This window comes from Coffea eugenioides, chromosome 4 (assembly GCF_003713205.1).
Source record: "Coffea eugenioides isolate CCC68of chromosome 4, Ceug_1.0, whole genome shotgun sequence".
NCBI classification, from domain to species: domain Eukaryota; kingdom Viridiplantae; phylum Streptophyta; class Magnoliopsida; order Gentianales; family Rubiaceae; genus Coffea; species Coffea eugenioides.
This window is the reverse complement of record NC_040038.1, coordinates 1,825,184-1,852,885: the sequence shown is the minus strand read 5'-3', so window position 1 is coordinate 1,852,885 and position 27,702 is coordinate 1,825,184. Positions and strand designations below refer to the sequence as shown.

The window sequence follows — 27,702 nt, the reverse complement described above, 5'->3', positions numbered from 1 at the left end:
ACAAAAAAGAGATAAGGGGACCTAACAACAATCATGTCTTGTATCAAATACAGAAAATTTTGCACCAAACTTAACCAGTTTTGTAGAAACAAGAACTTGGTCCATGTCCTTGACCATATTTCATTTACAGGCTAATATTCAGGACTAATAACCACATAATTTACAAGTTCGAAACAATCATATAAACATCAAGAAAACCCCAAAATCGTTGTCCCTTTTTTAACTAAATCACACGCCTACTTAAAACTACACGTCCCCAACCTAAAACTACCTTCACGTACATCTATTTTACAAATAGATCTCCACTCTTTTGAGCATAATACCATATATGGCATTAAAAAATCTGAAAGGATACGTAACACTGCTGAAGCATCAACAAAGTTCCCTGTTAATTCGTGCTGAACGATGTAAATCTCAAGCTCATTTTGAGATAGAACCAAGGAAGAAACCATCTCAAAGAGTATGCAATTAGGCTGCTTAATCCTTCTATACACACCCTTGATCTGCCATGCTGTTGGCAATTGTTAGAAAAGCAGATATGACCGCACCATGCCCCAATGTCCTGAAAAACACAGCAACACAGATGAAAAGCCATAAGAGCAATTATGGAAGCAACTCATGTCAAAATTACTGAGACTTTTCCTTTCCAATTTCCAAAGAAAAAAGAAGCAAACTATCTACTTTTCTTCGCTAAAGTTCCATACAAACGAAAATGAAATGCGCCTCCATTTTCACTCTGCTCTTCTGGTCATCATCATTTTTTCTTTTCATTTGTTCACTCCCAAACTTCCAAATGAATGCTAAAAGTTGTCCCTTGACCCAAGACATTCCATCACCATCTCTGTACTGTGACATAGGGAAACACATCTGTCTCCTGTCCACTATGCCTGCCCTCCTCCCCCACTGCCCAAACCAAAGGAGAAAAAAAAGAGGTACACAGGCAGAAGTATACAACTGTCATATTGGCATAAATACATCAGACTAAAGAAATATACACATTATTCCACTGTTTGGGATTAAGCATTACTCTGGACTCTCTTTCTGATAACCAAAGTCAGATGCTGCTTTCAAGACTCTTTGGTACGTCTGTTTCATCGCTTCCTGCCATTACATTTGAAAGAAAATTCGGAATCATCTTAGACCAATGAAGAGTTTCAAATCACAAAAACTAATCTTAGGCAACTTCATAAAAGAGAAAAGATAAACCTTCTTTTCCCAAGTCAACCAACAACATGAAAAAGTAATCAAGAAGTTTGACAAAAATAATCTTAATCAGCATGCAGATAGAGAGAGAGAGATGTTGAGAATCTTATGAGTGATAATGATTAAGGAAAGCATCTTATTGAATTTCATATATTCTATACAGCATTACCATCTCACATTTGAAGCAGAAAGAATAACAGGACTAGCAGGGTAGATAACTGAATCCAAGAAGCGTGTCCCAAGATTTGCTTCATTTCATGGTCGGCCAGTCAAAGCAAGGCATGATCAGTATAGGTTAAAGGAACAGTGGTTTCATCGGTAGCTTGCATATTACTCTAAAGATACCTAAATTATAAACCACCTTTACTCAAATATCATTGAACGTTTGAAGTTTGGCTCCATATTGTAACTCGATTACACAATTTCATAAGTTTGAGTAAAAACTCAAAAAATAAGTTGGTGCTAAAACAGGAGTTGATGTTGGAACTCCCTGCATCTTACTTTTGTTGGTGGAGAAGTAGAAACTGAAGGATTCCAAGGTATTAACAACTTACCACACTAAAGGAGAATGTTCGGTTTAGAGCTTGAATTCAGATATTAACCAGTCATGTTATAACATGTACTTCAACAAGACAATCGTGACTAACAAACTCAGCTGTTTTAAAATTCAGGAGATTATGCCATGATTAATTGCTTTGTCAGGGTGTTAGACAGCATTTCAAAGTTGTTGCATTTGATTAGATAAGAAAAAGAAGGGGTCACGTAGCATGGAAAAACCAACAAATATTGTAATTACCCATTATCAACAGAGATCCATGTTGAGAATAAACATGGAGATCCTTACTTGCAGTTTAGACTCAAATTCTTCAGGTGACCAGTTCAAGTTACACTCTTTCAATTCCAGTTCACCCGCCACAACCTGAAAATCCAAGCAACAGTAGCATCAGCATTGATGCAAGAAAATGACGGCCCGTGATGAAAGTAGAATGACGTATTATAAAAATTTCCTCTCATGAACAGGCTATTTATAAGATGGCAAAACACATATCAAGCATGGCTCAGAAGAGGTAAACCAGGTAACTGACAGTCTATAATGAAAGCAAAATGACATGGTATAAAAAAATTCATCTCGTGAACCGGCTACTCCTAAGATGGCAAAACAACTGTCAATCAAAGCTCAGAAGAGGAAAATCAGGTATGCTACCCCGCCAACACCAGTAGCCATGGAAGGAGCAACTAGGACATTCGCTTTCCTGAGAACATCAACTGCCTCAGGAGTGCAGGGCATGTTTGAACCTAAAAAATGTTTAAAATGTAGTCAACAACACTAATAAGCAACTCATAACGACTGTGAGAGCAACAATTGAGATTCAAAACAACACGGTCAAATAAAACTTGGACAAAGGTAGTACAAAGTAGTTGAGAGAATTTATGCTACCTTCTATAACTATACGACAGCCTGAATTTACCAAGTTAATGGCATCAGATTGATCCAGTTCATTCTGGGAAGCACAAGGAAATGCAACATCACACCTTTCATTCCAAGGCTTTGCTTGGTCATAGAATTTTGAGCGAGCATAAGTTTTTGAGTAGTCTCTGCAAAATGTTACATAAGGGTTGAATACAGAAAGAATGTTGAATACTTGTCCAAGAAATTCCTAATAAAGAATACAAACCTCAAACTTCTGTGCTGTGCTTTAATATCTCTTAAAAAGGATATTTTCATGAAGTCAAATCCATCTTCATCCACCAAATAACCCTTAGAATCTGTATTATTTTTATGCAGAAGGACAGTGTTTTAATAAACTCTTAGCTATGCAGGATCTACTCAACGTAAGGAACAAATTGCAATGCAGTGATGCCAATGAAATGCTTACATAGAATGAAAGATTGACATGATAAATGCATATCCATATATGGTTAGCAACAAAGCAGACTTTCTCTGAATGCAAGTCATTGACAGAAAACACTACATGCATAAAGTATTTGGCTCATAGCCAGAAGATTGAATTTTTTTTTTTTTTTTTTTGGGTATTGAATGAGATGGTTGCTTAACTAGTTGTACATATTGTGTGCAAAATATTACCTTGATAAATTCCCCCCCACAGTGAACCCTAAGAATATAAAACCCTTGAAATCTCTTTTAATATTCCTCAATCCCATGAGAATTTGAACTTTACTTTGCAGCTATGTGCTACCAACTTCTATGATTATGATAAAAATTTCAGGATGAGCCAAAATTATGAATCTGCAAGTGTGAACATGTAGTCATCCGAAACATTGAATGAGTGGCAAGGCCATGAAGATACAGCTAAGTATCCTATTTCAACGCAGGTGAAAATCATAGAAAGCTTCATGGTCTTTCCACCTTTTCTATCCTTTTGGGTGTTTTCAGTAGCATGGTAAAAATATTAAGTTCTAGAACATTGGATATTTCTATTACATTTTCTTCAAATGCAATTAAATTCCAAGACAAGCTGGAGACTCAACAAGGCTAGAAATTCAGAAATTTACACTACTGACAACTACCCAAAGAACATGGCAAAGATAAAGACTGGTATCAAAAGGTTCAAGGCCTAAGATTGAAAGCTACAGGAAGAAAATATTGACTGAACAGCAAACAAATCTAGAATTAGATGAATATTCTGACACCAGGAGTTGTCTTAGCTAACTTTTTTTATCCATGCAAAGCACTAAAGTGCAAGTAGAATGCACTAAACAATTCCTACGGTGCAGACAAAAATTCTTTTGTACGAGATGCTCAATAGAACTGTTGAATTAGCTGAGAACAAAAAAGAAAAGCTAGCATGTGAAACTTACCTGATACCGTGATTGGAAGAGCACCATAAGCTATAAGCTTCTCCAGAACATGCATTGCAATTTTCCCAGAACCACTAACTACACACCTGGACTTAAGAAGGAAAAAGACAAACAAAAAACAACAAAATTATCATCTTAACCACAGAAAATTTTGGTAGCAATGTCTTCAACTTGGACATTTACCCCTTAAAAGCACTTTAATGTGAAATAACAAGAAATTCAAGGATTCCACAAGCATATTTCCCAGGTAAAACAACCAATCCATTGGTTATTTCTCAAATTGGTATAATATTAATTGATCTTTTTCCTGTAAACGAGATTCTTTCTACTATATTCCAAAGATATACTGCATTAAGCAAAAACATTTGTCATCATTGCATTAGAATAATTAAAGCCTCTCAATGCCAGTTGGAAGCACCTCCAGAGCTAAAACCATCATTATTTCTCACCAAATCTTGGTGATTCAGAAAAATTCAGATCAACAGATATGCAAGAGAATAATACTAGCAAGAGTCTTAAAACTTATAACAGTAAAACAAATAGTAAGTCTAACAAGGAAAAAATTGTAATTAACGAGTGGTGGCATCACAAGGGGCTGAAACTGACTATGACAAACACACTTAAAACGACATTCCTAGAAGAAAAGAGAAACACTGGCCAACCTAATTACCAATAAGTGTGATAACTTACATTGTTAAAAGTAAGAAATAAGGTGCAATTAAAACCAAAGAAAGTGAACTGCTCTGTAAAAGTAAAATTCTTAAACTTTGAACAATAACTAAAATATGTACAGCCAGCTAGCATCAGTCGCTTCAAAGACGTCAAGCAACAAACCTTAATCCTTTGAGTTCTTTATTCATGTCCGCCAGGATAAGTTGTGCAAAAAAAACCTGCAAAACAAAAGAATAACTAGTTGGATCTACGGGCATTTGCATTCAGTTCCCATGTAAAACCGCCAACAGAAACAGAATGTAAAGGTAAACTACTCACCAATCCATAGCCAGTAGCCTCTGTTCTCAGGCTAGATCCAGACCAGTTCACCCTGGGCCCTGTAAAACTCCCCTGCATAAGGAAAATAACAAACTGTTAACGACCATCATAACTATTATGAGGCAAAACATATGATCAACCTCATTGACATCAGAAAACGAGAAATAAAAAACTCCATATAATGTTCCTCATGAAACCAGAAACAATCTTCTGAAAATCAACTCAGTTAAGAGGTCCATGCTATTATACCAAATAACAAATTGCATTCATACCAAGCAGAACACCAAACAAGGTTACAAAACCTAGTGCAACTCTCACCTCTACGCCATGTTTGCAATTATGCAATATTTGAAATCAATGGAAAGTAATGACCTAATGAAAGAAAGTTCAAGACCTTTCCTTTCCCAAAAGAAAAGATTCACATCTTTTAAGGACAGAAACTTTAATAAATAAATAGAATAAGAGCAAGAAACGAGTTTGTACTGACCCAGAAAGGCAAACAAATAAGAAAAAGGGATATTGATATATTCACATATTCTGTGCCATCTTCCCCTAACATATCAACTGATAGGCCATTTACCACTCTTTGCATCAAATCAAAATTTTTGTTTCTGAGTGTCAAATCACCATTAAGTCACAAAGAACGAAGTGTTGTAAGAAATCAATTCTGATGAAAAATCCAATTTTCTTTTATCATGATATGAATGCACATTACTATAAATTTGAGCAATGCAGAACAGGAGAGCAATTAGTCTCATCAGATAAAGAACCTTACCTGAGAGTGACCAGCCAGGCGTCGATATTGTCCATAAAGATAACCCATTTCACGGGTACCAACACCCATCTCCTCTGATGGAAGATCCTATCACAAGAAAACAAATCAAATGGAATGAATGACTCAGAAAAAGGAAATGAACAAATGGAAACTCATATAGAAGAATAATTGCTAAAATTACCTTGTCAGGACCCAAATAGCGGTACAACTCATTCATAAAACTCTGACAGAATCTCATGATCTGGAAGATTGAGTTCAGAAAAAGGAATGCATAAGAGATCAAAACTTGATAATAGTTTATCATAAACGACACAGTAAATGAAAAGGATACCTCACTGTCAGTTTTCCCACTCGGATCAAAATCAGTTCCACCAGAAGAGCCTCCAAGCCGGTATGGAGACAGAGCATTCTTCAAAGTCTACACAGAGTAAGCAAGCAATCACCATTGTGTAAATAAGTTCAAACTGCAGCAAATAATCATGAACAAAAACTCCAACACTTTGCCAACAAAATCATAGCATAATAAATCTCAAACTGTAGTTTATCAAGTATTATGGTTTTTGGCTGCATAATGTTGGCATAATGTATAATGCACACACACATATGCTTCTAAGAAGCCACTTTAGGTGTAACTACACAAAATCATTTGTTGAAGCAAGTTTATAACACCAAAGCCATAAGTTTCAACAAAAGATATTTAAAAGGGTAAAAAACTTCTAATGGCGGCAAATCAAATGGCCAGAGGGTAAAAAAAAATAGTTAGGATTGTCAAATCTTGGCAATTAGACTCCAAAACAAGAAAGAATCCCATAACTTCTGTAAGTTTGCTCCAACAAATATATGGTTTCATCTTTCTGTTCGAGCAATGTTCACAAGTAACAAAAAAATGATAAAGCTCCAATCCAACATTGACATCCTGAGAATTAGAAAACTTCCAAACAATCCCATGTTAGGTAAGACAAAGCAGAAGTACCTGTTCAAAACTAAGAAACTTAGCAATGCCCAAGTTCATAGACGGATGAAACCGGAGACCACCCCTACATGGACCCAGAGTCTGGTTAAAGTGAACTCGAAATCCACGGTTGACATGCGTCTCACCCCTATCATCAATCCATGGAACTCGAAAAATGATTGTACGCTCAGGTTCTAACAGCCGCTCCATAGTGTTGACATAACTTCAACATTTCCAAACCACTTAGTAAGGAGTGGCTATAAACTCATAATAGATGTAAAGTTTGTTACAGCAATCACAAACTGACAAATTGAGCTTACTTGGAGTTTTTTGATATTACTCTTTCCAAAGCATGAACAACCTCTTGAACGGACTGTATGAACTCAGGCTCATGAGGATCCCTTTTCAATGCAGCTTCAACAATTGATCCAGCTGTCTTTGACATAAGAGCTTTTTACAGAGTTCAGCCACCACAGAACAGCCAGTAGAAAGAAAATTACAGAGCAAAGAGAATGTCACAAAATTGTCTTATACCAGAAGAAATGCATTGATCAAATTATAACCAAAAGCTTTGAAAAAATTGGTGGTCTGGATAATGTAGTACATATGACTAACAAACCAAGGCTAGACCAGCACTTCTCACAGTTATTGATTCCTCCAAACAATATAAATCACAAGATCTAACAAGAAATAAGTTCCCATGGATATTTGCTCCCACATATTAATGTACACCTAGATCAACAAAACTTTCAACTCCTCAAATCAAGGCACAAACTATAAGTCCAGAAAATAAAGGCCATGCATCATAAAACTAGAAATCAAGCTAATCCTGTCTTACACATCAATGGTTTATGCTGATCAGAAACGTCAGTGATTCCATTATTAATAAAGGAACAGAATCAAGCTTCAACAAATTGGCTATCAAACAAATGGCTCCCACTCTAGACTCTGCATAATATCATAGGTAAACATGCATGTTGAAAAGGTTCAAAGTAGAAATGTTCTGTCAAAAAAACAACTAACAGGATTACATTATCTCCTTCTATCTTCATTCAGCAAATGAAAAGGAAGGATACCAAGCTAGGTGAGGAAAATTAACCCAAAGATAACAAGAAAAAATAAGTTATATTATACAAGTATGTGAAATGTATAAATAAGAACTAACCTTTCACATATATTGGTTTTTCAACAATAATCTTATCCTTGGAGGCCATCTGGAGGCGAAGAGCCTCTTTGTGAAGTAAGCTGTTATTATGCTCCTCTAATGCACTCATTTGCATATTTCTACTGCCTTCATTGCCATACGGATTCCTTCTATGCTTTCGACCATATTCTCGGCAAACAGAACAGAATATTCTTGCTGTCCCATCTTTCAAATCAACATAAGCCCACTTATAAGTGTCAGCCCACTCCTCTCTCCACCTCTTTACAACTTTCTTTTTCCTTTTCACCTGCTGTGTCTTTGTCATGTCCTGATCCTCAGTGGGTGGTTGAGAAGCCACCATCTGCTTATTGTCATGCTCTTCAGCCGAAGATTCTCGTGCTTGAACACCCATAAGAGGATTATGGTCAAACGCAGGATCATCCTCCCCAGGTCCTATTTCCAAATCAATCTCTTCTCCCAGCTCCCTGACCACAAGTTGATGTCTTTGAGCCTGCTGGATCAAGTTCATATCATCCATTGCAGAACTCATTCCAACCCCACCAGCTGGGAGCAACATTCAGCATGACAACTTTACCCTACTCGTTTGAAATACCTTTCTGTCTACAACAAAATTTGATCAGTCACCTTGCTAAAATAGTTTCAATAAGGGTAGTACTATATAATCATCACAGCATAAGTTCCTTTTCTCTGTTCTTTAGGGAAAAAGAAACACATGTATATCATTGGAATCTCATGAGATGATAAATAAACAAACTTTGTTAACGCCCCTCACGTTTTCCGACTATAATCAATAATAAATAAATGATTACTGTTTATCATCAATGGTCTAGTTCTTTTTTTAATGAAAATTAGCATTAACTTCCCCCCAGACATATCCAGTCCAAGTCCGAACAAGTTATCAACAAAATTAACCAGTTCAAATGCATTCCATCTAAAACTTTGCAAATTTAGAAAATTCCTGCAACTGTTGAGAAATGCATTGAAGAATTGTCAAGCAACGAGTACAAGACCTTTTATATTTTGTTGTTATGGAACAACCACAAGTTGAGATAACAAATTAATAGCAAAAACAGAAAAATACTCAAAAGAAATACATATATACTACAATAAATTATAAATTTTCCTAAGGTGTCACACGAGAAAAACACAGGCGCCAGGTTGAGCATTTAATCTCCAAATTGAAGACTTACGCAGCAGAATACAAACTTAGAAGCATTAGAAAATCGGACAGCAGTTCCCAAGATTCAATTTTTTTCACCAATGATGACCCTAATTGACAAAACATGCTTATTAGGAACTAATTAGTTGATAAAAAGGAAAAGGGATAAAATCCCAACTCGCAATTCAGTCTGAAGAAGCTCATCATATACCTGTAATTGAAAGTCCCAGCTCCTCTTTGCCTTCTCTGCCGTCTAAAAAGTACGTGAACATATATACATATGAATGAATAGGAAAAACGAAGAATTAGCAGCGCCTATTTTTTTTTGGTCTCGCCTAAAAGGGTTGGATTCTTCAAGACTTAAAAACCGCAATTTGATTTGTAGAAGAAATTTAGTTAAATGAACAAGATGGGGAGCGGAACACTGCAAAAAATGGCGTCTTCGCGAGCAAAGGTTTACACGTTTTTTCAGACTTCAGACTGTTTATGTCGAGGCTTTTTTTTTCTTTTTTAAATAAAACGGGATTAATTCCTGGGCCTGTAGAGCGGGGAATTGGCCTGTTGCATATGATTTTCATGTTCCATACGACGGCCCACTTTAGTATGGGCACCCTTTATCAACGCATGCTTTCCAATATTTGGAGAAAATTACTTAAAGCGGAGCTCATGTGCGAAAAAGCCACTGCAAACGATGCATGCAAACATCAAAATCCCCTAAAATCATATTTGTCGACCAAGATAGTTTGCTTATTATTTAAATTTGGAAAATAATATACCTTAAGCGACATAGAAAACTATTACTGATTGATTAAAACTATTTCTTATTTAAATTTAAAAAAATCGTACTCTAAGCCGCAGAGGATTTATACGATAGATATAAATTAAATGGTGATTCATTTTTTTTATTTTAGAAATTCTCATAAAAATATCTTGATTTTGAACCTTTTTTTTTTTTTTTTGTAAGTAAACTCTTTAGATTATTTGGCCATAATTGCAAGGTGGTTCGCTCAACTTTCAAATCCTCTCATTTCCCTCTTTTTATTATGAGGTTTGGCGTTTCCTTTTAATCTGAAAACAGATTAGTAAAACTATTGCTGATTGAAACGCGTAGCTTTTGAGCGTTGGCATAAACAAATGCCAATTCAAGTAGGTGACTGAAGTAATAAAAAATAATACTCATCTCCCATATATGTAATGCTGTGCCAGCATGGCATCATGGTAAATTAATTTTGTTAATTCTTGCCCTTTTTCGTCGTTTCAGTCTTCTGACACCTTCTTCTATGTCGGACCAAGGGCAGAACAGTCAACGGAGAAATCGTTCGGACCGATTTTGTGCATTTGGCACATGATATAAGTCATTTTGTACAACGTATGATTATAGAACAAAATTTTGTGAGTCACGCATATGTTATGAAAAATGATGTATAAAATGAAATCTGAATCTTATATATTTTTTTGGCCAAATCTTGGCCATCAACCTTTCGGATCCAACAACCTTTCCATCTTCTAGTTGTGATGTTAGGATGTTTTTGTTTTGCTATGAAGTCTTCTTTTCCAAAAATAAATTAAAAAAAAAGTACACATGAAGATAAAGGCACATGGAAAGGAGTTATCTCTTGTTAAGCTTTGTTAACTCATGTAAAGGTTGGCTTAATTTATTCAAATTAATTTTTCCACGTCTAGAACCGAATTGACAAAACTTGGTAAGTTAAACATTTGTTGCGTTGATATTAAATAAAAGTTTGTGTATCAATGTCAATGAGCACGCGTAAAAACACCTAAATTGTACTTAAATTATCATATAAATACATTTATGACATTTCGTGAACCATAACACTTTCTTGAAATTCATCACACTTCTTCTAAAAAACTAATATCTAAACTCCTTTTTATCGAGTGTCCAATTAGTACCCATTAGCCAAACCGATTAAATAGTTTCAAACCAAGAACCACCAGAATTCAAGTAGGATTATAGTTACCATCTTCCTTCAATCAGCTTTTATCTAAAAGATGCAAGGAAAAAAGAAAAGACTTGCTAAAACGGGTTACTTTTCAGTTTTCACCTACTATCACAGGCTAGCAAAGGTACCAACTACCAAGAGAAAAGCATAGAGCTTTAAGGACGCTAGAGCACAAGACTAACCCTGATCAAATCGGCGTCACTCGTTATAGGGGAGCCTATTCAATTATCGCGTAGCACTGATCGGTGGTCAAACAAGAACAGCAATAAGAGTAAAGCTCGTACCAGCAGCGAAAACTAACCCGCGGCCACCCATAACTAGTTTGTCGACAAGGTAACATATAGGGAGGGTATCTGCAGAATTTGGCTTTCTTTTAGCCAATAATAACAGATCATGGGAACAGACGAACCATCAGCATATCTGAACATATGACCAACATAGATCAATCCCACCATGCTTCTCATGTATCAAAATACATTTACTATACACATGGACTCCAAGGACAAAAAGCAGAAAATTGGGCCAATCTCATCACCTAAAAGTTACAGTTGGAAACTAAGAGGTTTGGTTATAGCACTAATACATGGAAGAGCTGAGTTCAAGTTGAGTTTTCGTTAGCTTCCACAGCTAACCAGTAACCACCACCACCGCCTCCGCCACCCCCACCCCCAACGAAAAAAAAAGAAAAAAAAAAAAAGAGGATGAGAGAATGATATTGGAAAATATAATTGCTCTCCTAAACTCCAATCTTCCATTCAACAGACCATTCAGTAAAAATAACCAAGGACTTGACCACCGACATTCTGTCGAATTGCCTCTTCATGATCCATAACACCATTTGGCGTGCTAATCACAACATAGCCCCACTGCATCAAGAAAAGAAAGATCAAATCAACAACTTTTGCCAACAGTTTGGACTTGGAATATGAAGAGAATGAGGACCAACATGGCAAGAAAACATTCAACAAGTCCAATTCTGTACCATGACCAAAGATCTCACTGGTAATCATTCCGAAATCTGTAATACCAATATCGAACATAACGACAAATTCTACATCCAGATGACAAGCATCCCTCACATTTTATTTACCTCACAACTAGAAATTTATGATTCAGTTTTCCAAATACAGAGGGAAAACATATTCTCTAGTGGTTAGTCTATTCTTTAAGAGTTTTTGGAAACAGACAAGAACAGTTGACCGTCACAAGAAAGAATTGGCGTCAAATAAAATTGCAGCTGATACATAGTTATATATAAATGTTATTCCATTATCACCACCAGAAGTAGCAAACTACCGTATTGTGCTGCGTTACAAAGGTAGCAGCAGCCTCAAGGCGCCCATTAATCCAAACACACCAATCATGTCAATTTCTAGATTCAGGTAGGTCCAGTTATCAACTTTCCTCTTATACTGAGAGGATTCAGTCACGTCTTACCCAACATCACATGTTTATCTTCCAATGAAACCATCTCAAACAATCAAAGCTTCAAAGCCAAAGCAGAAGTTAAAAAATTTACACCAACATGATCTGAAAAACAAAGCGATATCCACAGCTGCACCAGGATGCCCATATTTTAGGAGCTTGAAATAGTTCTATAAATGAAACATGTAAATAGCATCAAACTTCAACAAGAAGGCATCAATTGGCTATAGACCACTATTCCAGACTTTGAGAACCACAAAAGATAAAGTGCTCGTGTAGGACACCAACTACCATAGAAGTTCTCTAACATGAAGACCAGCAAAGATATCAGTACTAAGTTTACTTACTCAGCATCCATGTACAATTGAAAAAATCAAAGCCCAGAAAAGGTCTCATGTTTTCAAGATGGATGACTCTAAACAAGTAAAAGGCATGATAAACAAACAGCTAAACATAAAAGGAACCTGGGCACACCTGATGTGTTGGAAGTTGACGTTTGGTATAACTCTGAATGTTGTGTGCATTGATGTCTTGCCTATAAGTGAGAGCACGACAATCATTAATCCTTCCGTGCAGCTGAACAGTTATCTTACCAACTCTGTGGGGATCATGTACTTGGAAATCCTTGACATAGCCTGAAAAAGAAATGGAGGAGTCAACAGCACTTAGGAAGAGATCACCAACCACTCATTTGTGGCAGATGAACTATAAATTCAATAGATTTTATACCACAACTCTTGCATAAAGGCTGAAATGCAAAATGTTCCATCGCATTTCTCAGTCAACGTATGATGTATTACATAATTCAAACTCAATCCGAATCAACGATTTTACTTGGGGAAAAGCACAGCACCGATACATTATTAAGAAAGATCCAACAACACTATCCATTCAGTTCCGATTAGTTAATGCATCCTCTCAATCCTATTGCTAGTTTAAGATCTTATATTTTTTCGAACAAAAGGGTTACTGTTCCCGTCTAAACCATCCAACTGAAGGCACATAGCAAAAGATGATTACAAACCCATTTACTCATTCATTCTTAACCACTAATCCTGAATTACTACCTCACTACCACCAAGCTTTCAAAGTTCTGATTTTTATTTTTCCTGCGTAAAATAAAATCAAGCATTCTCCAAAATTTCGCGTTCACCACAGCTCAAACACAAGGTTAATAAGTTCTCCAAATTCGAGTCATCCTCGCCTTTTCCCCAATCCCGAACCAGAGAAAAAGAAATGAAAGAAGCCCAATTAAAATCACAATCAACATCAAGATGGGCAGCTAAAAATCAAAATTTTGAATTGGGACAGAATCAGGAAAAAATCGAGGCAAATCAGAAGTAAATTGTAGGAAGCTAACCTCGATATTTCATGATTTGAAGAAAGGAAGCCATGCAACTGGAGATGGGCTGAAGCTGAGCTGAAGCGAAGCCTCTCTTCTCGGCATTTACAATTGTCCTCAACGCATCGTTCAAAATTCTTCTCCCCATTTTCGAGTTTGTTAAATCTCACTCCCTCTTCTTCTATCTATCTATCTCTAGCACCCAAAAAAAAAAAAAAAATGTCACTACTGCTTAGGAACTGTAAAACCCCACCACCAGGAAAGCTTCCTTCCGTCTTCGAAACCCTTCCATTTCAGCGACAAAGGTTAGGGCCTACACTAGATTGTCCATGGAGAGCAGGACCTGACACTGCGACTGGGCTTTCACAAGCTTAAAGCGGACAGTGGGCCTCAACGTTTTGTTAAAATGCAAGATAGGTTCATGCATTGTTGTGCACATTACCAAAAAAACCTTACCACATTAAAATAAAATCATAAAGAAAAAAATATTAATTTATTGGTGATTATTTGAAATTTTACTAGGCTTATAAATTGGAGTGTATTTTTTTTTTTATTTTCTGAACATGGATGAAGATATTGATGATTTTTTGCAATTTTATTCTAATTTTAGTTGATAAAAGTGGGGGAGATGATTAACACCAGTTGTTTAAACATAGAATATAAAAGATAAGATATGTTCATATGATGCAAGAGAAAAATTAGGATAATAAATAATGAAAGAATTTTTTAACACTAAACTCAAGACTCGTGCATTATATTATATATATATATACAAGAAGAAGATCGCGTGAAAGGTATCCAATAAGTTTTTGGATGCAATCATTTTATTACTATTACATTAAAAAGAAGGTCTGTACACTTATTTATCCGAGCCTTGTAGTAGTTTTATTATGTGAATCAATCACCCTCGCAAGTGTTTCCAATGCAAGAATTTATCCGAGCCTTAATAGTTCTACAAGAATTTAAAAGTCTTGTAGAACTAAACCCTAAACCCTAACGTAAGTACAACAACAATATTTTATCTCTATTTTTAAGAATATAAAAAATCTCTTGTGAAATTCATGTACGTATCTAATTAAACTTTTGATCCATGGCTATGAGATAGGAAAACGTACATGACAGAATCTTTTTGGTAGCTCGTTGGCATGATACAGCTAACAACCAACTGGCAATCAAAGGAGCAGAGAGTAGTTAGTCAGCTCCCCTCTCAATAGATTAGATTAGATTAGATTAGATAGGTTCATCTCCCTTCTCTTCTCCTACTATAGGACCAATTATAACAGTATTGTACTGAAAAATACAGCTAACGAGGATAAAGATTTAAAAGCTAATTACGCTACAAGAATTTCACCTTCAACAAGCATGGCTAAAGGTGTCAAAAAAAAAAAAAAAAAAAAGAGATAGAAACTGTACAGGTCAGGTGAAGGAGGGTTCTAGCTAATCTGCGGCAAAAAGTTGCCAAACAGGTCACAAAAATTGTCACCAAAAGGACGAAGAAATAAATAGTCCACAAAATTTTTACCGAAAAGAAAATTCCATATGACACCTGTACACATCCAAACTCTAAATAATCTACATTCACCCTTTCCTTGGGGTGTCAAAATCCTGTGAAATGCATCTTGCATTATGGTACCGGTGAGCCAAGTCAGATCAGGATTAATCACCACAGCCTCATGGCCATCAATGTTGTGACCCTGCAACTCCATCTTCACCTCTATTGGCTGCTATTAAATGAATCTCTTTGCTTCTCTAGAATAATATCACGAAGCAACTCCGAGCCAGATGCACTCTTATATGTATTATCAACACAAGCTCCAGCCACGAAAAGCAGGTCTACCAATGTTGAAGCCACCTCAAATAAATGGAAGGAACAGAATTTCCAAAATGCAGCCTTACAAACTAGACTGTTAATCCTTCAAGTATGGAGCAGCGAATTCATGAATCATTTTCTTCAAATGCTGCATGGAAGAACAACAGAAGAAACTCATTGGAAAACAAGATCAACGAGATAAAAGAACTAAGTAGAGGCAACACACCAGAATTTAAAAAGTTTGGTCAAAGAATCACCTGTAATTCTTCATGCAGCACGAGGAATATTTTCTTCAACCGTTTGAATCTCTGTGATTGTTATCCATACAAGTGACAGTCAGTAAGCTTCTCAACAAACATTGGTCCAACTTCATGATAGTTAAAAAGTTAAGAAAGCATATAAAATTAGTCATGCACATGATAAAGAGAAATGGAGAGACCAAAACAACAATGATACCACAAGCTAATTTATCTTCTTGACTAACAATATGTTTTCACAAATTCTGATAATAATCAATGAGAATAAAATCACAAAAATGATTTCTGCAGATGAATCATCAAAACAAGTTTTTGCTTTGGTCTGGCATACACAGATATTACAAGTAGTACTATCAAAACAAGTCCAAACATTTTTGTTTTATAACATTTCTGGAAATGTTTGCAGAACCATCCTAGATATTGCCTAATTCTTTATAAACCATAAATTAATCATTGTTTCTTTTTTTAACCTGGGGGAAGGAGGAAGCAGTATAGGAAATAACATCGAAAACTATTAAAACAACACTTTTAGACATAACAAAGGAAAAGAAATTTATCAAAATTTCAAGCAACAAACGCAGTTTCTGACTTGCTGACACTTCACCTCAGAAGAAAATATCTATGCATCCAACTAGAGGGTCATGCAAACTTCAGTTCTGCAGGCCTTTAAGGCCAAAGGCCAGTTCAGCATTTGACTCCCTAATTATTATTTTAGAAAGGACCCAGGCAGGGTTAGTCATAAATGCTGAAGTCTATCGGAATTTTAAAAACTCTTATCTTGTCAAAGTTTGAAGTTCTCAGGAGTGCTAGTTCTATCATGAAAATACATTGGCAACACAAAGACACACAGCTTTCCAACAAGCAGAAACCACCAGATGAGGAAGGCAACAACAAAAGTACCTCTCCACAATGCCGATAAGATTCCTTTATTTGCCGCTCAACATCATGATATCTGTCCATATCCTTGTCTTTTGAAGCCTCAAGATCCCTTCCATATTTAAGGAACTCTTCCCTGGACATATAAATAACAATGTGGATAAAAAAAACTAAACTTTCCAGACCAACAACAAGAACTTAACTGGAAATTATCTAGTTTAAACCACTAATGTAAGTAATTGGTTGAAATTACCTGTAGGACTCTACGGTCTTGTTCAATGAAATGTAGATACCATACTTCTCCTGAAACTCCTCCACATATTCTTTATACCTAAAAGAGGGATAAGCACAACAGGATTCACAATGTCAAATTTCAAGCAAACTGATACTCAACTGAAAAACAACTTCTATCAATGCTAGAAAACAGCAGTACTCACTGAAAGCCATCTTTTATTGGTTCCTTAAGCTCTGGTTCATCTTTTTCATACTTGGAATATGGACAACTATTCTCATCTGAAGAAGATTCTCTCCTCTTTTGACACCCATCACTGCTCCCTGTTAGAGAAGTATCCTTTTGCTTATCATTTAAATCAGGGATTGTACTGGATTTTTGCCTTCTCTTTTCCTTTCTGGAAGGAGGCACAGCCCCCTGCTTTGCATCATGCTCTTGTGACACAGAAGCTAATCCTTTACTTGGAATGTTTCCCTGAACTTCTGGGGTAGCATCTAGGCTTCTTCCAACCTCACCTTGTCTATTTTTGCCACTCAACTCCACCACTCCATTGTGCTGGGTTCCAGCATCAGCATAATCAACTCTGGGTTGGTGCCTCTGTTGAGATTGTACAACTCTCTGATTAGGTCTCAAAAGATCTTCAGCAGAGTTTTCATGGACCCCCCTATTTGATATGCCTTCTGAACTGCCCAAGAATGGAATATTGGTATGTACAGGAGAAGATTTCCTAGAGTCAGCATTCATCTTACTGCCTACTTTTGCTTTACTTGAATCTAAGTTCCCATTTTCTGAACTTAATGATTTGTTCTCTAATTGTTTAAAGGAGCTTTTTCTATCTAGTTGCTTTCTGAATCCTGGCGTTTCCTCAGGCAATGGTTCACGAAGTTCACCCAGCTCCAAGTCTGAGAGCTCTCTTTGAAGTGCATTTGGTCGTCCATTTACAACAGATCTGTCCCTTGCACTTATGTTTTCATCCTTCAGAGGATACCCCGGATTGGAGTTCAAAATTGATCCAAAATCCTTCACACTTCCAGATGCTTCATGTTTTCTATGGCGGGAGTCAAAAGTAGCTGTATACTTTTCTCCCAAATCTTCCTTGGAGACTTTACCTGGTCCCTTATAACTAATAGAACCATAGTTGTCTTGCATTTCCCTGTTAGGTTTATCTTTCTGAACTGGAACACCTTCAGTCATTGGATGCAATCTCTCAGGGTGCTTAATGCTGCGGCCTAAGTGCTCGGAATGTTTACCCGGCCTCTCTACTGAAGCAGAAGGTTTTGCACGTGCACTGGAATCAGCAGATCTTTGAATCGGCTGTACAGAATCTGAAGTCGATTTCCCTAAACTTGTATGAATGTGGCTTTTTTGTGATCCAAAGCCACTATTAGTATCTCTCTTAATTTTGTCAGCCATCTGATTATTGTGCCCCTTATGAAGTTCTTCAAAAGACCTATCAGGAGATGAATTTTGATAACTGTTCTCAAAGGCAGTGGTCCTAGATGGAGAGACTTTTGTTTGATGTGAGTTCCCAGGCTTAAATCTCTTACTGCGGTCAGGCTTATTTTCAACATCCTTTTCATCTGAAACCCTCTTGTATTTACCCCTGGATGCCTTCTCAGAACTATCAGACTGCCCATGGTTAAATCTGTCTCTGGACATATTACCTGTTTCTTTATGTATCTTCACCATATGGTCTTCTCTTTCTTGATCCTCATGATGATTGTACAAGGAAGGTGTGGTCTGCTCAACCGGTTTTTGACCTTCTTTATTAGGAACTGAAATGCTAGCAGCAGCCATACCCACAGCAGGTTGATTGTCAGGCATATCTTTCTCTATCTCGATTACATCAGAAACATGACCATCTTGCTTCTCATCACTGCCCATATGATCAGGCTCAACATCTGAAGTCCTCCACAGAAGTGGGGATCTAGAAGACACAAGCCCAGAAGCTTGCAATTTATACTTTGCCTGTTTGTCATCGTCACTTGTCATGATGTCCACATCCTCATCGGATGCCTCCTTGCTGTTGGTAGAGGCATCACTTTCACTGTCACTGCTACTTCCCGTCCCACTTCCCGCTGGGCTTCTACTTCGGCTCCTACTACTGTCACTTCCACTATCACTGCTGTCACTTTCACTATCACTATCACTTCCACTATCACTGGAGCTACCTATAGGCCCTTCACTATTATCAGAGACTTTTTTGTCCCCAAAAAGATATGAATGATGTAATACACCTTTTTCTTGTGATATATGTGCTGCTTCATTCTTAAAATCCAATTCAGCCTGTTCATCCATTTCATTGGCATCAGATCTCAAGGGAAAGCTTGTGTCTGGAGCAGCTTGTCGGTCATCTTGGGCAGGTGATTGATGGTAACTATCTTCAGGGGAACTGAAGAGGAAATGCAACAGGAGGTAAGAACTGTGAAAGCATTTCTAATTCTAGAGATATATGCACCATACAAATTGAGAAGAATTCTGAAATTAGGAAGCATTCCAAGATAGCATGACCTTACTAGCCATTAAACTGGGACTTGAAACATCAGTTGACGAAGAGTTATCACAGTGGCATGAGATAAGCAGAGAGTAGCAGTATCAAATTCACATTCAAGGCTGATTTGAAAATATTCTATCAATAAATAGTTACAGAAATGCTAGCAAACAAATTCATGCTTTCCTTTTTTTATTTAATAATACAGGCCTATGATCAATGCATGTGGCGGCAAGGAATTGGTTTGGGGGTTGGGGAAGGAAAGAAATGTTGAGCCAGGACAAGGATTCATATATATTATTGGGAGGTTACCAATATGAATAAAGGTCACAATCATACTTGTACATAAGCTCCCAAGCTTGAAGTGCACTGAAGAGCCATAAATAAGAAGTGCACCCGTTCTTAGTGGTGTGCATTATAGACCAAAGCATAGAGTATCATTCACGTTGTTACACATTATTTCTTTTAGAGGTAAACTTATACCTATCAAACACAAACTTAGCGGTCAACCACAGATATACTTCACTCTTCTAATATTAGTACATTAAAGGACAAATGAATCCTTTGAAGGTTTATGAAGACGAAAAAGTCTTGCCTTTGATAAACAATTCAACCAATTCCTGACCACTTCAAATTGAAAGGCCTTCTCCTATTTAACCCTTTGTAACCATAATCTTTCCCCAAGAAAAATACTAGAAGTCTTATATCAGTAGTCTAGAAAAAACAAATTTATACAGCAAATACTTGTCATGGTTTAACGTTTTCTGAAATAGTCTTGGTAACGTTTAACGTTCTTGTTAGTCTCTTGAGAATTGAACTTATAATATTTCCATACATCTAATGTAGCATACAAGTTCCAAATAGTTATCAACAGACATTTTCTGAAACAATTGTGTGCTTAGAGAAAATAGAAGATAATTGCTTAAGCACAATTTCAATTATAAAGAAAATCCTTCCAAAGAATACAGGGCAAAAGAGGGAAAAAATGGCTTATGAAGGTGCTTAGGCCTTATTTCAAGGTTTAGTCACAAAAAGTACAACTCCCTAGTTCTAAAATGTTGGTTATAATTTTCTCCTAAATATCCTTGATGGGTGAGAATAAATTGGCTGAGTTCTGATTTTGAATAGTACATTTGCTGGTCTTGTAATACATGCATTCTACATAGGAATAAGAGAGATTTATAAATTCAAGAGAAAAAAGATATAACAAATTTAGCAGGTACCTTTGATTACCAGATGAAGCTTTCTTGAAGCCTTCTATTTCAACTCCTGGTTTTAAGAAATATCTGCCTGAATCTTGAAATGTGGCAATCTGGTGAAATATAAACAACAATAAGGGATCTGCCTTAATCTCATCTATAATCTTATCAGGATTTTCAACAACTTACTTTTTTCAGAATGGGCTCAATCTGTCTCACTGAATTTGGAATTGTATCTCCAATGGCTTTCTCTAAGGCCTAATGAATCATAAGTAATCATACAAATCAAAACAGTACATCATCTACAGCATCCAGTAAAATAAGCTGTTTCTACTGCAGATAGGCTTACAACAGTGAAGTAAATTGTAAAGGATAACTTGAATGAATTACCTAGATTCAATATCAAAAGGAAAAGGAAAGCATTACTGAAACCAGACAACACAAGTGAAGCTGATTTGCAGATTACCTTAAGGCTCATTCCCTTTGAAGGACTTTCCCTAAGAAGAGAAATCAGCATACTACGCAGATCAGAGGGTTGAGCCCCTTTTATTCCCTTCTGCGCTGGTTTCCCCCTGCCAGCACTAGTAATCACCTTGCCAGTAGCATCATTGTCAGAGCTAACAGTTCTACTCGTTGCTTGAAGAGACCCGAAATCTTCAACATTTCCATGTCCCTTCGTAATATTGCCACTTCCAAATGGAGATCCTGGAGCACCTGATTGCTCAGGTGGAGAGGATGGAGGTGAAGCTGGGCGCCTGCTCTTTAAAGGTGGTGTTGTAGTCAAACCAGATTTATGAACAGATTTTGGGGGCCCTCCTATAGCAATAAATGGAAGATCAATATAGCAGAGCAGAAAATGAAAAGAATACAAAATAATCTTTATAATGAATCTGATGACAGCCTAGGTTGCCTTAGTGCTTTGCACGATTACAAAAACTCATACTAAAGAAAGCAAATTAACAGATGAAGTTATGGATTTCAATCTTCCAATTACCTGGAGGTGGCTCAGCATTCCGCTTCTTGAAAGGAGCTCCTTTTGTTCTCCAAGGATTACCTGGAAGGAACGATGAAAATATTTGTGTACGTGTCATAAATTCACATACGTAACAAAGGATAGGATCCACATTTAAAACAACATTGCTGAAATGAACAGAACATCCTTCTTTTGGGCCCACTTCATGAGCACATTCTAAAATAAATCCCAACACCAAAGGCAGTTTTTGTGGTAAAGAAAACAGTTGAAAACTTCCACCTTGAGATAAAATCCCTTTCCCCAAGGCCAGTCCCAAATTTACATTTCCAAAATTAAATACAGAATCCTGGATCTGGGTTGGATTGCTCCTTGATTCCAATGTTATAAAATGTGAACACAGATGTAAGAAGTTGCTTTGGCCGTATTGATTAAAATGATAACTTCGTAAATCCACATGACCTTCGAGATTTTATCGAGTTCACTGGACAATTACCCTTTTCTCCAGCAAAGCTAATAATACAAAAGGTATCAAAGTCAACATTCTTTATTGGACTTCTAAATGTACATAACTCCAATACTGCATTGGGAACCAAATAAACATGAACCTCTACAATTGAAAAAAAAAATTATATCAGAAAACATGCTATTCACATGTTCATTTTTTTTAATTATGCGCTTGCAATATGGATACTTCCACCATGTTCCTTTACATGTATCTCACACAAAATGCTGTAAATTTCATTGCTTTTCTCCTAAAACCTTGTTGTATAATGTACAGAGTAAAACAGGCACAAGCACAATGGCATAGTTTCTCTGTATCTTCAGCTTCCACTTGTTCCTAAGCTTCCAATAGATACTGGAATAATAGGATACTAATTCTCATTTACTTTAAAAGGAAAGCAAAATTAAACAAAGTCCAAAATGAAACAAGTGTATCTTTGAAGATTTTATCAGACAAAGCAAGCATCAATAAAATTGCTCCATTAACAAATAAAACAGCCTCAAACATCATAGAAACAATGATGTGCAACACCTATCTCCTCCCATCCAAAATGCAGTTTCGGGCGGCCTTGTGCACAGTTTAGATCTGGCTTTCACATTTTAATGAGATAACCAATTGCCCCTGCCTGTTATTTTAGAAGTACTGATTTGAACGAGAAAATGAACAACTTCAAGTAGTTATACTTGCCAGAAACTGGAAGGCAAGGAAATGCTGAATGATTAGCTACTATTTTTTCATTTTTCTTCAAGCAGTACACAAAGCATGTCAACATTTCATAGCAACAAATGTGAAAGATCCTTCAGTCACAAACACAGACTCAAGAATGCTATTACCTCACACAGTCCAAATCTTCAAGGCAGCTAATGTCAATGGCAACGAAGGCAAACAATATATGTATGGGTACATACTTTATAAAAATTTTAACAGTAGATAGGCCAAAAGGATAGCACACCCCAATTTTATCCTACAGTGGATTTTTCAAAACCAATGGTCTTACAGGTATAGCATAAAGCATGAACAGAATACGTACTCTCAGCAGCAGCTAGTGCCTTCATTTGACTTTTCATAGAAGGATTTCCATGGTCTAGAACAATTGCTCTGCCATCACAAAATAACAGAAAGGAGGAGAAGAGAAAACATTAATAAAAAAGATCACATACGCTATGTAAACAAATTCTTCAAACACAAAAACAACATACTTGCGCGATTTAAGTTTCCGTTCGGCTTCCTCTGAAAGCTTTTTAACATGATTTTTAGTTGATTCATCCAAAACCCGCTGCACATTAAGCTTTCGCCAAGCACCCCCTGATTCTACAAGTAAGCCATTACCATCTTCACCACTTTGGCGCTCCTCGTATATGTCACAAAGTTCTCCTGTCTCTCGCGACCATGTAAATCTGAAGTCCTTACCACCCACATTTATAACCTATGGAGGAAAAGGACTACTCCAATCAACAATGGATACGAGTCGAAACAATATGCAAAATCAATTTTTATGGCACATCCAACATACTCTTATGCTGATATGACTCGTAAATAAGAAAAACAAAGGACAAGTCAAAAGACAATTTTCTTATATGGAAAGACCAGTACCACTAGATTGATTGAGAAGTGGGCAAATAATAAATACAACTTTTGGAAATGGAAATATCATAATCACAAATTTGGTCACATATGCTGTTGCAGAGGTAGATTGATAAACGACAATATTTCAGAAATGAAAAGGCCATTATGACCTGCTTGATCAGTTACAATTTGGTTAGAGGTAGGACAAGAAATAATTACTTTGCATATTTGAATCAATTAATGATTGCAGATCTATATGCAGGACTTCACATTTGTTGGCCTAATTGTATTCTGATTGCAGATTTATATGCACGACCTTACAGTTGTCAGCCAAATTTTATTCTTAGGCAAATAGACGAGAAAAGCATAAATAGAAATTTTTGGTGTGCCTTGAAGAATGCAACTTAGCATCCAAGTGCACAGTAAGGAGCACTATTGAAAAAGAAGGGGAAAAATAAAAAGAAGAAGAAGAATCAACTGTGCCGCACTGAATGCTTGAGCTTCTAATGTATGTCATAGTGCCAATGGACCCAAAATCATGCACAACAGGAGAAAATGATAGACCACGCATTATTTTTATTACTTTACTGGACAAATTCACGCTTGCCTGCTGCAATGATCATCTGAGTCATTGAGATCAAGTCACATTTACTGGCAAGAGAAATAGTTAAACGTGGAAAGCTCAGAAGTTTACTAAGTCGAAACCATTTTGTCCAATCACACTGTTCCCACATAAGAAAGGACTTCCCAGATTGTCATGAATCAACAAATATAAATGAAGAGAAACAGTTAATTGGAGAACATAAAAGATAGAGATAGCCCATGGAAAGCATTTCATTTAGGTAGTCTACATAAATCTCAATCTTTAATCTCTTCTTCAATTTCAGGAAGGTCTTAGGCCCCAAGCATTTCCACTCCTTATATCTTTTAATTGGAGACAAAAGCAAGGAATGCTACTAGAGCAAAGAAAAAGCGTCTCATTTCTTTTGAATCATGTATAGGACCCAACGCCTATTGCACGGGCACCCAACATTAAGGTGCAATTACTGAATTGTATGTCTCATTTGAGCTGCATATGGTATATTAGTGTCTTACTCTAATTCAAGCGTAAAAAAGGAAAGACCCAAGACCATGTCATTGCGCCAGCGTCGCTCAAGCTCATGGAATTCTCTTAATAAAAGCTTTATAACCTTATTGACAATGAGCATGCATGCTATTATACAATATCTCCCTTTATGAAAAAAGAAATTGGAGAATTTATGAAAAAAGGAATTGGTATAATATCTCCCTCCCCTTCTTTCTTTTTCATAAATTCTCCAATTCCTTTTTTCATTTTTTATTTTTATCAGAAGCTTAACATCATTCTCCTATATCATTTTTAGCGTTTTTTATTTTCATCTTGCTTTTGACACTCTCATTCTGAATAACCGAAAGGCTGCTTAAGTTGAGTAACTTTTGCAATGTGTTACCACATGCATACTGAATGTGATGTCTAGAATATTGAAATGGCTGAAAGGTTTCATGCTTTTGCTAGAAATGATGCAACGATAAAATGCACTTATCCCAAATGCATGGAATACACTGAACACACTAATTGTCATTGTAAGAATTGGTGATTCCATTCTGGAATCTAACTCATAAAATCATGCACAACTTAAATTTTGCTCCAGCAATGGTCTTCACCCACTTTATGGCAACACATTCAGCCTCTGCATCTGTATGTGACATACTCCTCTTGCTCTTAAACGAGAACCCTAGTTATAAGCAATATGATGCTACAGTGTTTCTACCGAAGGTAATCTTCTCATTTTACATTAACTTATTACAACGTAATTCCATGTAGATGACAGAGTGGTTTTTTGTGTGGGAAGTATCATCCCTATTTACGGTAATACTCATCAATTTGAACATTCTAACGTCATTGTTTTGTCTGTCCTGAAAGTTAATTATGCAATTGGAATCTAACTTGAGTATCTTGTGAAGTTATTTTCCATCTTGCTCAGCATACAACCAGCCAAAGGAGATACCTCTTGAGAACATTGACAAAACTAAAATTTCATGACCCAGTTTCATTCCACCATCTTCTTCCTTTTCTTCACCATTCATTTCTACCCCCTCCCATCAAGCTTTACCATCTCCAACTAAATATGTATCCAATGAATCTAAAAACACGACATTTGCAATCAAAGACTACACGCATTCTTTAATTTTGACTTTCTCTTATCCTTCCAAAAATTATGGATTTCACAGGAACGACAATCCTCCCTTGAAGTATAATCCATTAAAACAGAAAAGGCAATTAAAGAGTTAAAAGGCATCACTAACTTCAAGTAATGCTTACGATAATCAATTATCTCCACAGCTTCATATATCTTTTGGTTGATGAAATGGGAATATAGGTAATGTGCTCTTCCCCCCCCCCCCCCCAACCCCCCAAAAAAAAAACAAAAACAAAAAACACCTCCCAGCAGGGAACTTAACGCTCAGGTCGACCCAGCAGATTTCATATTTACATGAAGTCAAAATGCAGACCATATAAAGCCAGTAAAACCCTTGCTCTCAAAGACACCAGAAAAAGCATACATTAACTTAAAAATGAAAATGCAGCAAAGTAAGACCCATAACGCAATCCCAAACACCTAAAAGCCATCAAATTTCCCTCAAAAAATAACTATACAGAGCAAACATAAAGCAATACTAATGATAAAGCTGACACCCCAGCACGAAAAGCACCAGAATTGAATGATGGAACTCACATTTCCCGCAGGATTATTAGCATTGGCATCAAATTTGATCCGTGCCACGCTCCCTTGAGATTCCACTCGCTTGATCTCCTCAACTAAGTCCGGCGCCAGCCGAATAATCATAGCGAAATTCAAAGGGTTCCCAGTGACAAGGCTGAACGACTCCTCCGCAGACGCAGACGCAGACGACGACGAGGCAGCACCAGCAGCAGCTCCGGCCGAGGCAGAAGCAGTCCGGTTGCGGGGGCCAGCTCCAGCTCCCGCGCCGCCCATGGAGAGCCGCCCACCTGGGGCAGCTGCGGAGGGTGGGCGGTGAAGAGGTGGGGGATGGAAAGTGGAGTGAATATTACGCTTGGCCCCGGCGCCACCGCCTCGGCCACCTCCGCCGCCTCGGCCGAGCTTTCCGGAGCCCCCATACATTATTCTTGGGTTCGAATTTAGTCTTCTGGGTGATGGAGATTATTTCTCAGCTGCAATTAACTTAAATTTAATTAAGGACGAGACAAATTGGAGCGAGTGAATTGAACATGGCGGTGGAGGGAGGGGTAGCCGATGTAAAAAAAATTTCGTTTAATTCTTTTTGGTTTTCTTTGCTTTCTCCCTCTAATTATCCCTGCCTTCCCTATAATTTTTAGCCGTCGCCTACTAAATTACTAATGAAGTAAGTACTTAGTGTGTTTACCGATTAAATTGTTACTAATATATCCATACTGGGAAACAAATCGGGTTTATGAAGAAATCAACCATATTTTAATGTTCACATGCCCGTTTTCAAACAACATGATGAAAGTAAACCGAAATACGCAAGTTGTAAGCCAATCTGCTCTGGAGAACTCGTCGTCTTCTGTGAGCGAGTATTCGAGTTTGGTGGGAGCGCTTTTGGATTATTGAACATTGACCTTCAAGGTTCCTGGCCAAGACATTTACTGGTTTACATACTAAATCTCTTGTGGAAATTTTGAGGAGGAATACATCGAAATAACAGAGGTAAGTTTTGTGAAATTCCATAGATAAAAAAAGAGTGTATATAACTTGGAAGTTGCATAGATAAAAAAAGAAGAAATATAGAAGTTGGAAATTGCATTTATTTCATTTTTAGATCGATATGATATTCATGCGTAGTTACTTAATACTCATGCTCCATTACTATTCCATTACTATTTCAGATTGATTTATGATGCAATGAAAATAAAGATAGTAAAATTATATAGATATGATCTCCCTTTTTTCTAATACATAGCACATATAGGAGGCTTTTCT

The 27,702-nt window shown here is 36.8% G+C and overlaps 3 protein-coding genes across 6 annotated transcripts; all 3 read right to left on the bottom strand.

Annotated features, from left to right (window-relative positions):
- Positions 1 to 22: 22 nt before the first annotated feature.
- Positions 23 to 9,528, bottom strand: LOC113768742 (NADP-specific glutamate dehydrogenase). Of its 4 annotated transcripts, none has more exons than XM_027313207.1 (17): positions 9,276 to 9,528; positions 9,096 to 9,174; positions 7,906 to 8,501; positions 7,061 to 7,190; positions 6,762 to 6,963; positions 6,120 to 6,206; positions 5,970 to 6,029; positions 5,789 to 5,875; positions 5,014 to 5,085; positions 4,858 to 4,913; positions 4,024 to 4,109; positions 2,880 to 2,970; positions 2,642 to 2,799; positions 2,408 to 2,499; positions 2,048 to 2,122; positions 996 to 1,101; positions 23 to 562 (listed from the first exon to the last, which is right to left on the bottom strand). In XM_027313207.1, the coding sequence occupies exons 3-16, from the start codon at positions 8,459 to 8,461 to the stop codon at positions 1,024 to 1,026; spliced, it is 1,830 nt and encodes a 609-aa protein (XP_027169008.1). In that variant the 5' UTR covers positions 8,462 to 8,501; positions 9,096 to 9,174; positions 9,276 to 9,528; the 3' UTR covers positions 23 to 562; positions 996 to 1,023. The 4 variants fall into 4 exon arrangements, with proteins under 4 accessions (XP_027169008.1, XP_027169005.1, XP_027169007.1 ...); XM_027313204.1 differs by having other exon boundaries at positions 1,028 to 1,101; XM_027313206.1 differs by lacking the exon at positions 9,096 to 9,174 and having other exon boundaries at positions 1,028 to 1,101; positions 7,906 to 8,505.
- Positions 9,529 to 11,419: 1,891 nt separating this feature from the next.
- Positions 11,420 to 14,127, bottom strand: LOC113768180 (40S ribosomal protein S15a-5-like). The gene is made up of 3 exons (XM_027312437.1): positions 13,811 to 14,127; positions 12,925 to 13,085; positions 11,420 to 11,891 (listed from the first exon to the last, which is right to left on the bottom strand). The coding sequence occupies exons 1-3, from the start codon at positions 13,938 to 13,940 to the stop codon at positions 11,793 to 11,795; spliced, it is 390 nt and encodes a 129-aa protein (XP_027168238.1). The 5' UTR covers positions 13,941 to 14,127; the 3' UTR covers positions 11,420 to 11,792.
- Positions 14,128 to 15,077: 950 nt separating this feature from the next.
- Positions 15,078 to 26,935, bottom strand: LOC113767380 (dentin sialophosphoprotein). The gene is made up of 12 exons (XM_027311448.1): positions 26,455 to 26,935; positions 23,332 to 23,558; positions 23,163 to 23,230; positions 21,652 to 21,711; positions 21,124 to 21,473; positions 20,847 to 20,915; positions 20,682 to 20,770; positions 17,173 to 19,359; positions 16,989 to 17,066; positions 16,760 to 16,871; positions 15,860 to 15,910; positions 15,078 to 15,750 (listed from the first exon to the last, which is right to left on the bottom strand). The coding sequence occupies exons 1-12, from the start codon at positions 26,860 to 26,862 to the stop codon at positions 15,700 to 15,702; spliced, it is 3,750 nt and encodes a 1,249-aa protein (XP_027167249.1). The 5' UTR covers positions 26,863 to 26,935; the 3' UTR covers positions 15,078 to 15,699.
- Positions 26,936 to 27,702: the final 767 nt, after the last annotated feature.

What these genes read in the sequence shown, in the direction of transcription:
- LOC113768180 (XM_027312437.1), bottom strand. Translation starts at nt 13,940, where the DNA reads ATGGGGAGAAGAATTTTGAACGATGCGTTGAGGACAATTGTAAATGCC. An exon ending in TCAAATCATGAAATATCGAG is followed by an intron (nt 13,086 to 13,810) that starts GTTAGCTTCCTA and finishes TTTCTTTTTCAG; the next exon opens with GCTATGTCAAGGATTTCCAA. An exon ending in GTCAACTTCCAACACATCAG is followed by an intron (nt 11,892 to 12,924) that starts GTGTGCCCAGGT and finishes TTCTTGATGCAG; the next exon opens with TGGGGCTATGTTGTGATTAG.
- LOC113768742 (XM_027313204.1), bottom strand. Translation starts at nt 8,461, where the DNA reads ATGTTGCTCCCAGCTGGTGGGGTTGGAATGAGTTCTGCAATGGATGAT. An exon ending in AGGCTACTGGCTATGGATTG is followed by an intron (nt 4,914 to 5,013) that starts GTGAGTAGTTTA and finishes TTTGTTTTGCAG; the next exon opens with GTTTTTTTTGCACAACTTAT. An exon ending in TGGCTACTGGTGTTGGCGGG is followed by an intron (nt 2,123 to 2,407) that starts GTAGCATACCTG and finishes TTGGATTTTCAG; the next exon opens with GTTGTGGCGGGTGAACTGGA.
- LOC113767380 (XM_027311448.1), bottom strand. Translation starts at nt 26,862, where the DNA reads ATGTATGGGGGCTCCGGAAAGCTCGGCCGAGGCGGCGGAGGTGGCCGA. An exon ending in CCAATAAAAGATGGCTTTCA is followed by an intron (nt 17,067 to 17,172) that starts GTGAGTACTGCT and finishes TCCCTCTTTTAG; the next exon opens with GTATAAAGAATATGTGGAGG. An exon ending in TGCTGCATGAAGAATTACAG is followed by an intron (nt 15,751 to 15,859) that starts GTGATTCTTTGA and finishes TCTTCCATGCAG; the next exon opens with CATTTGAAGAAAATGATTCA.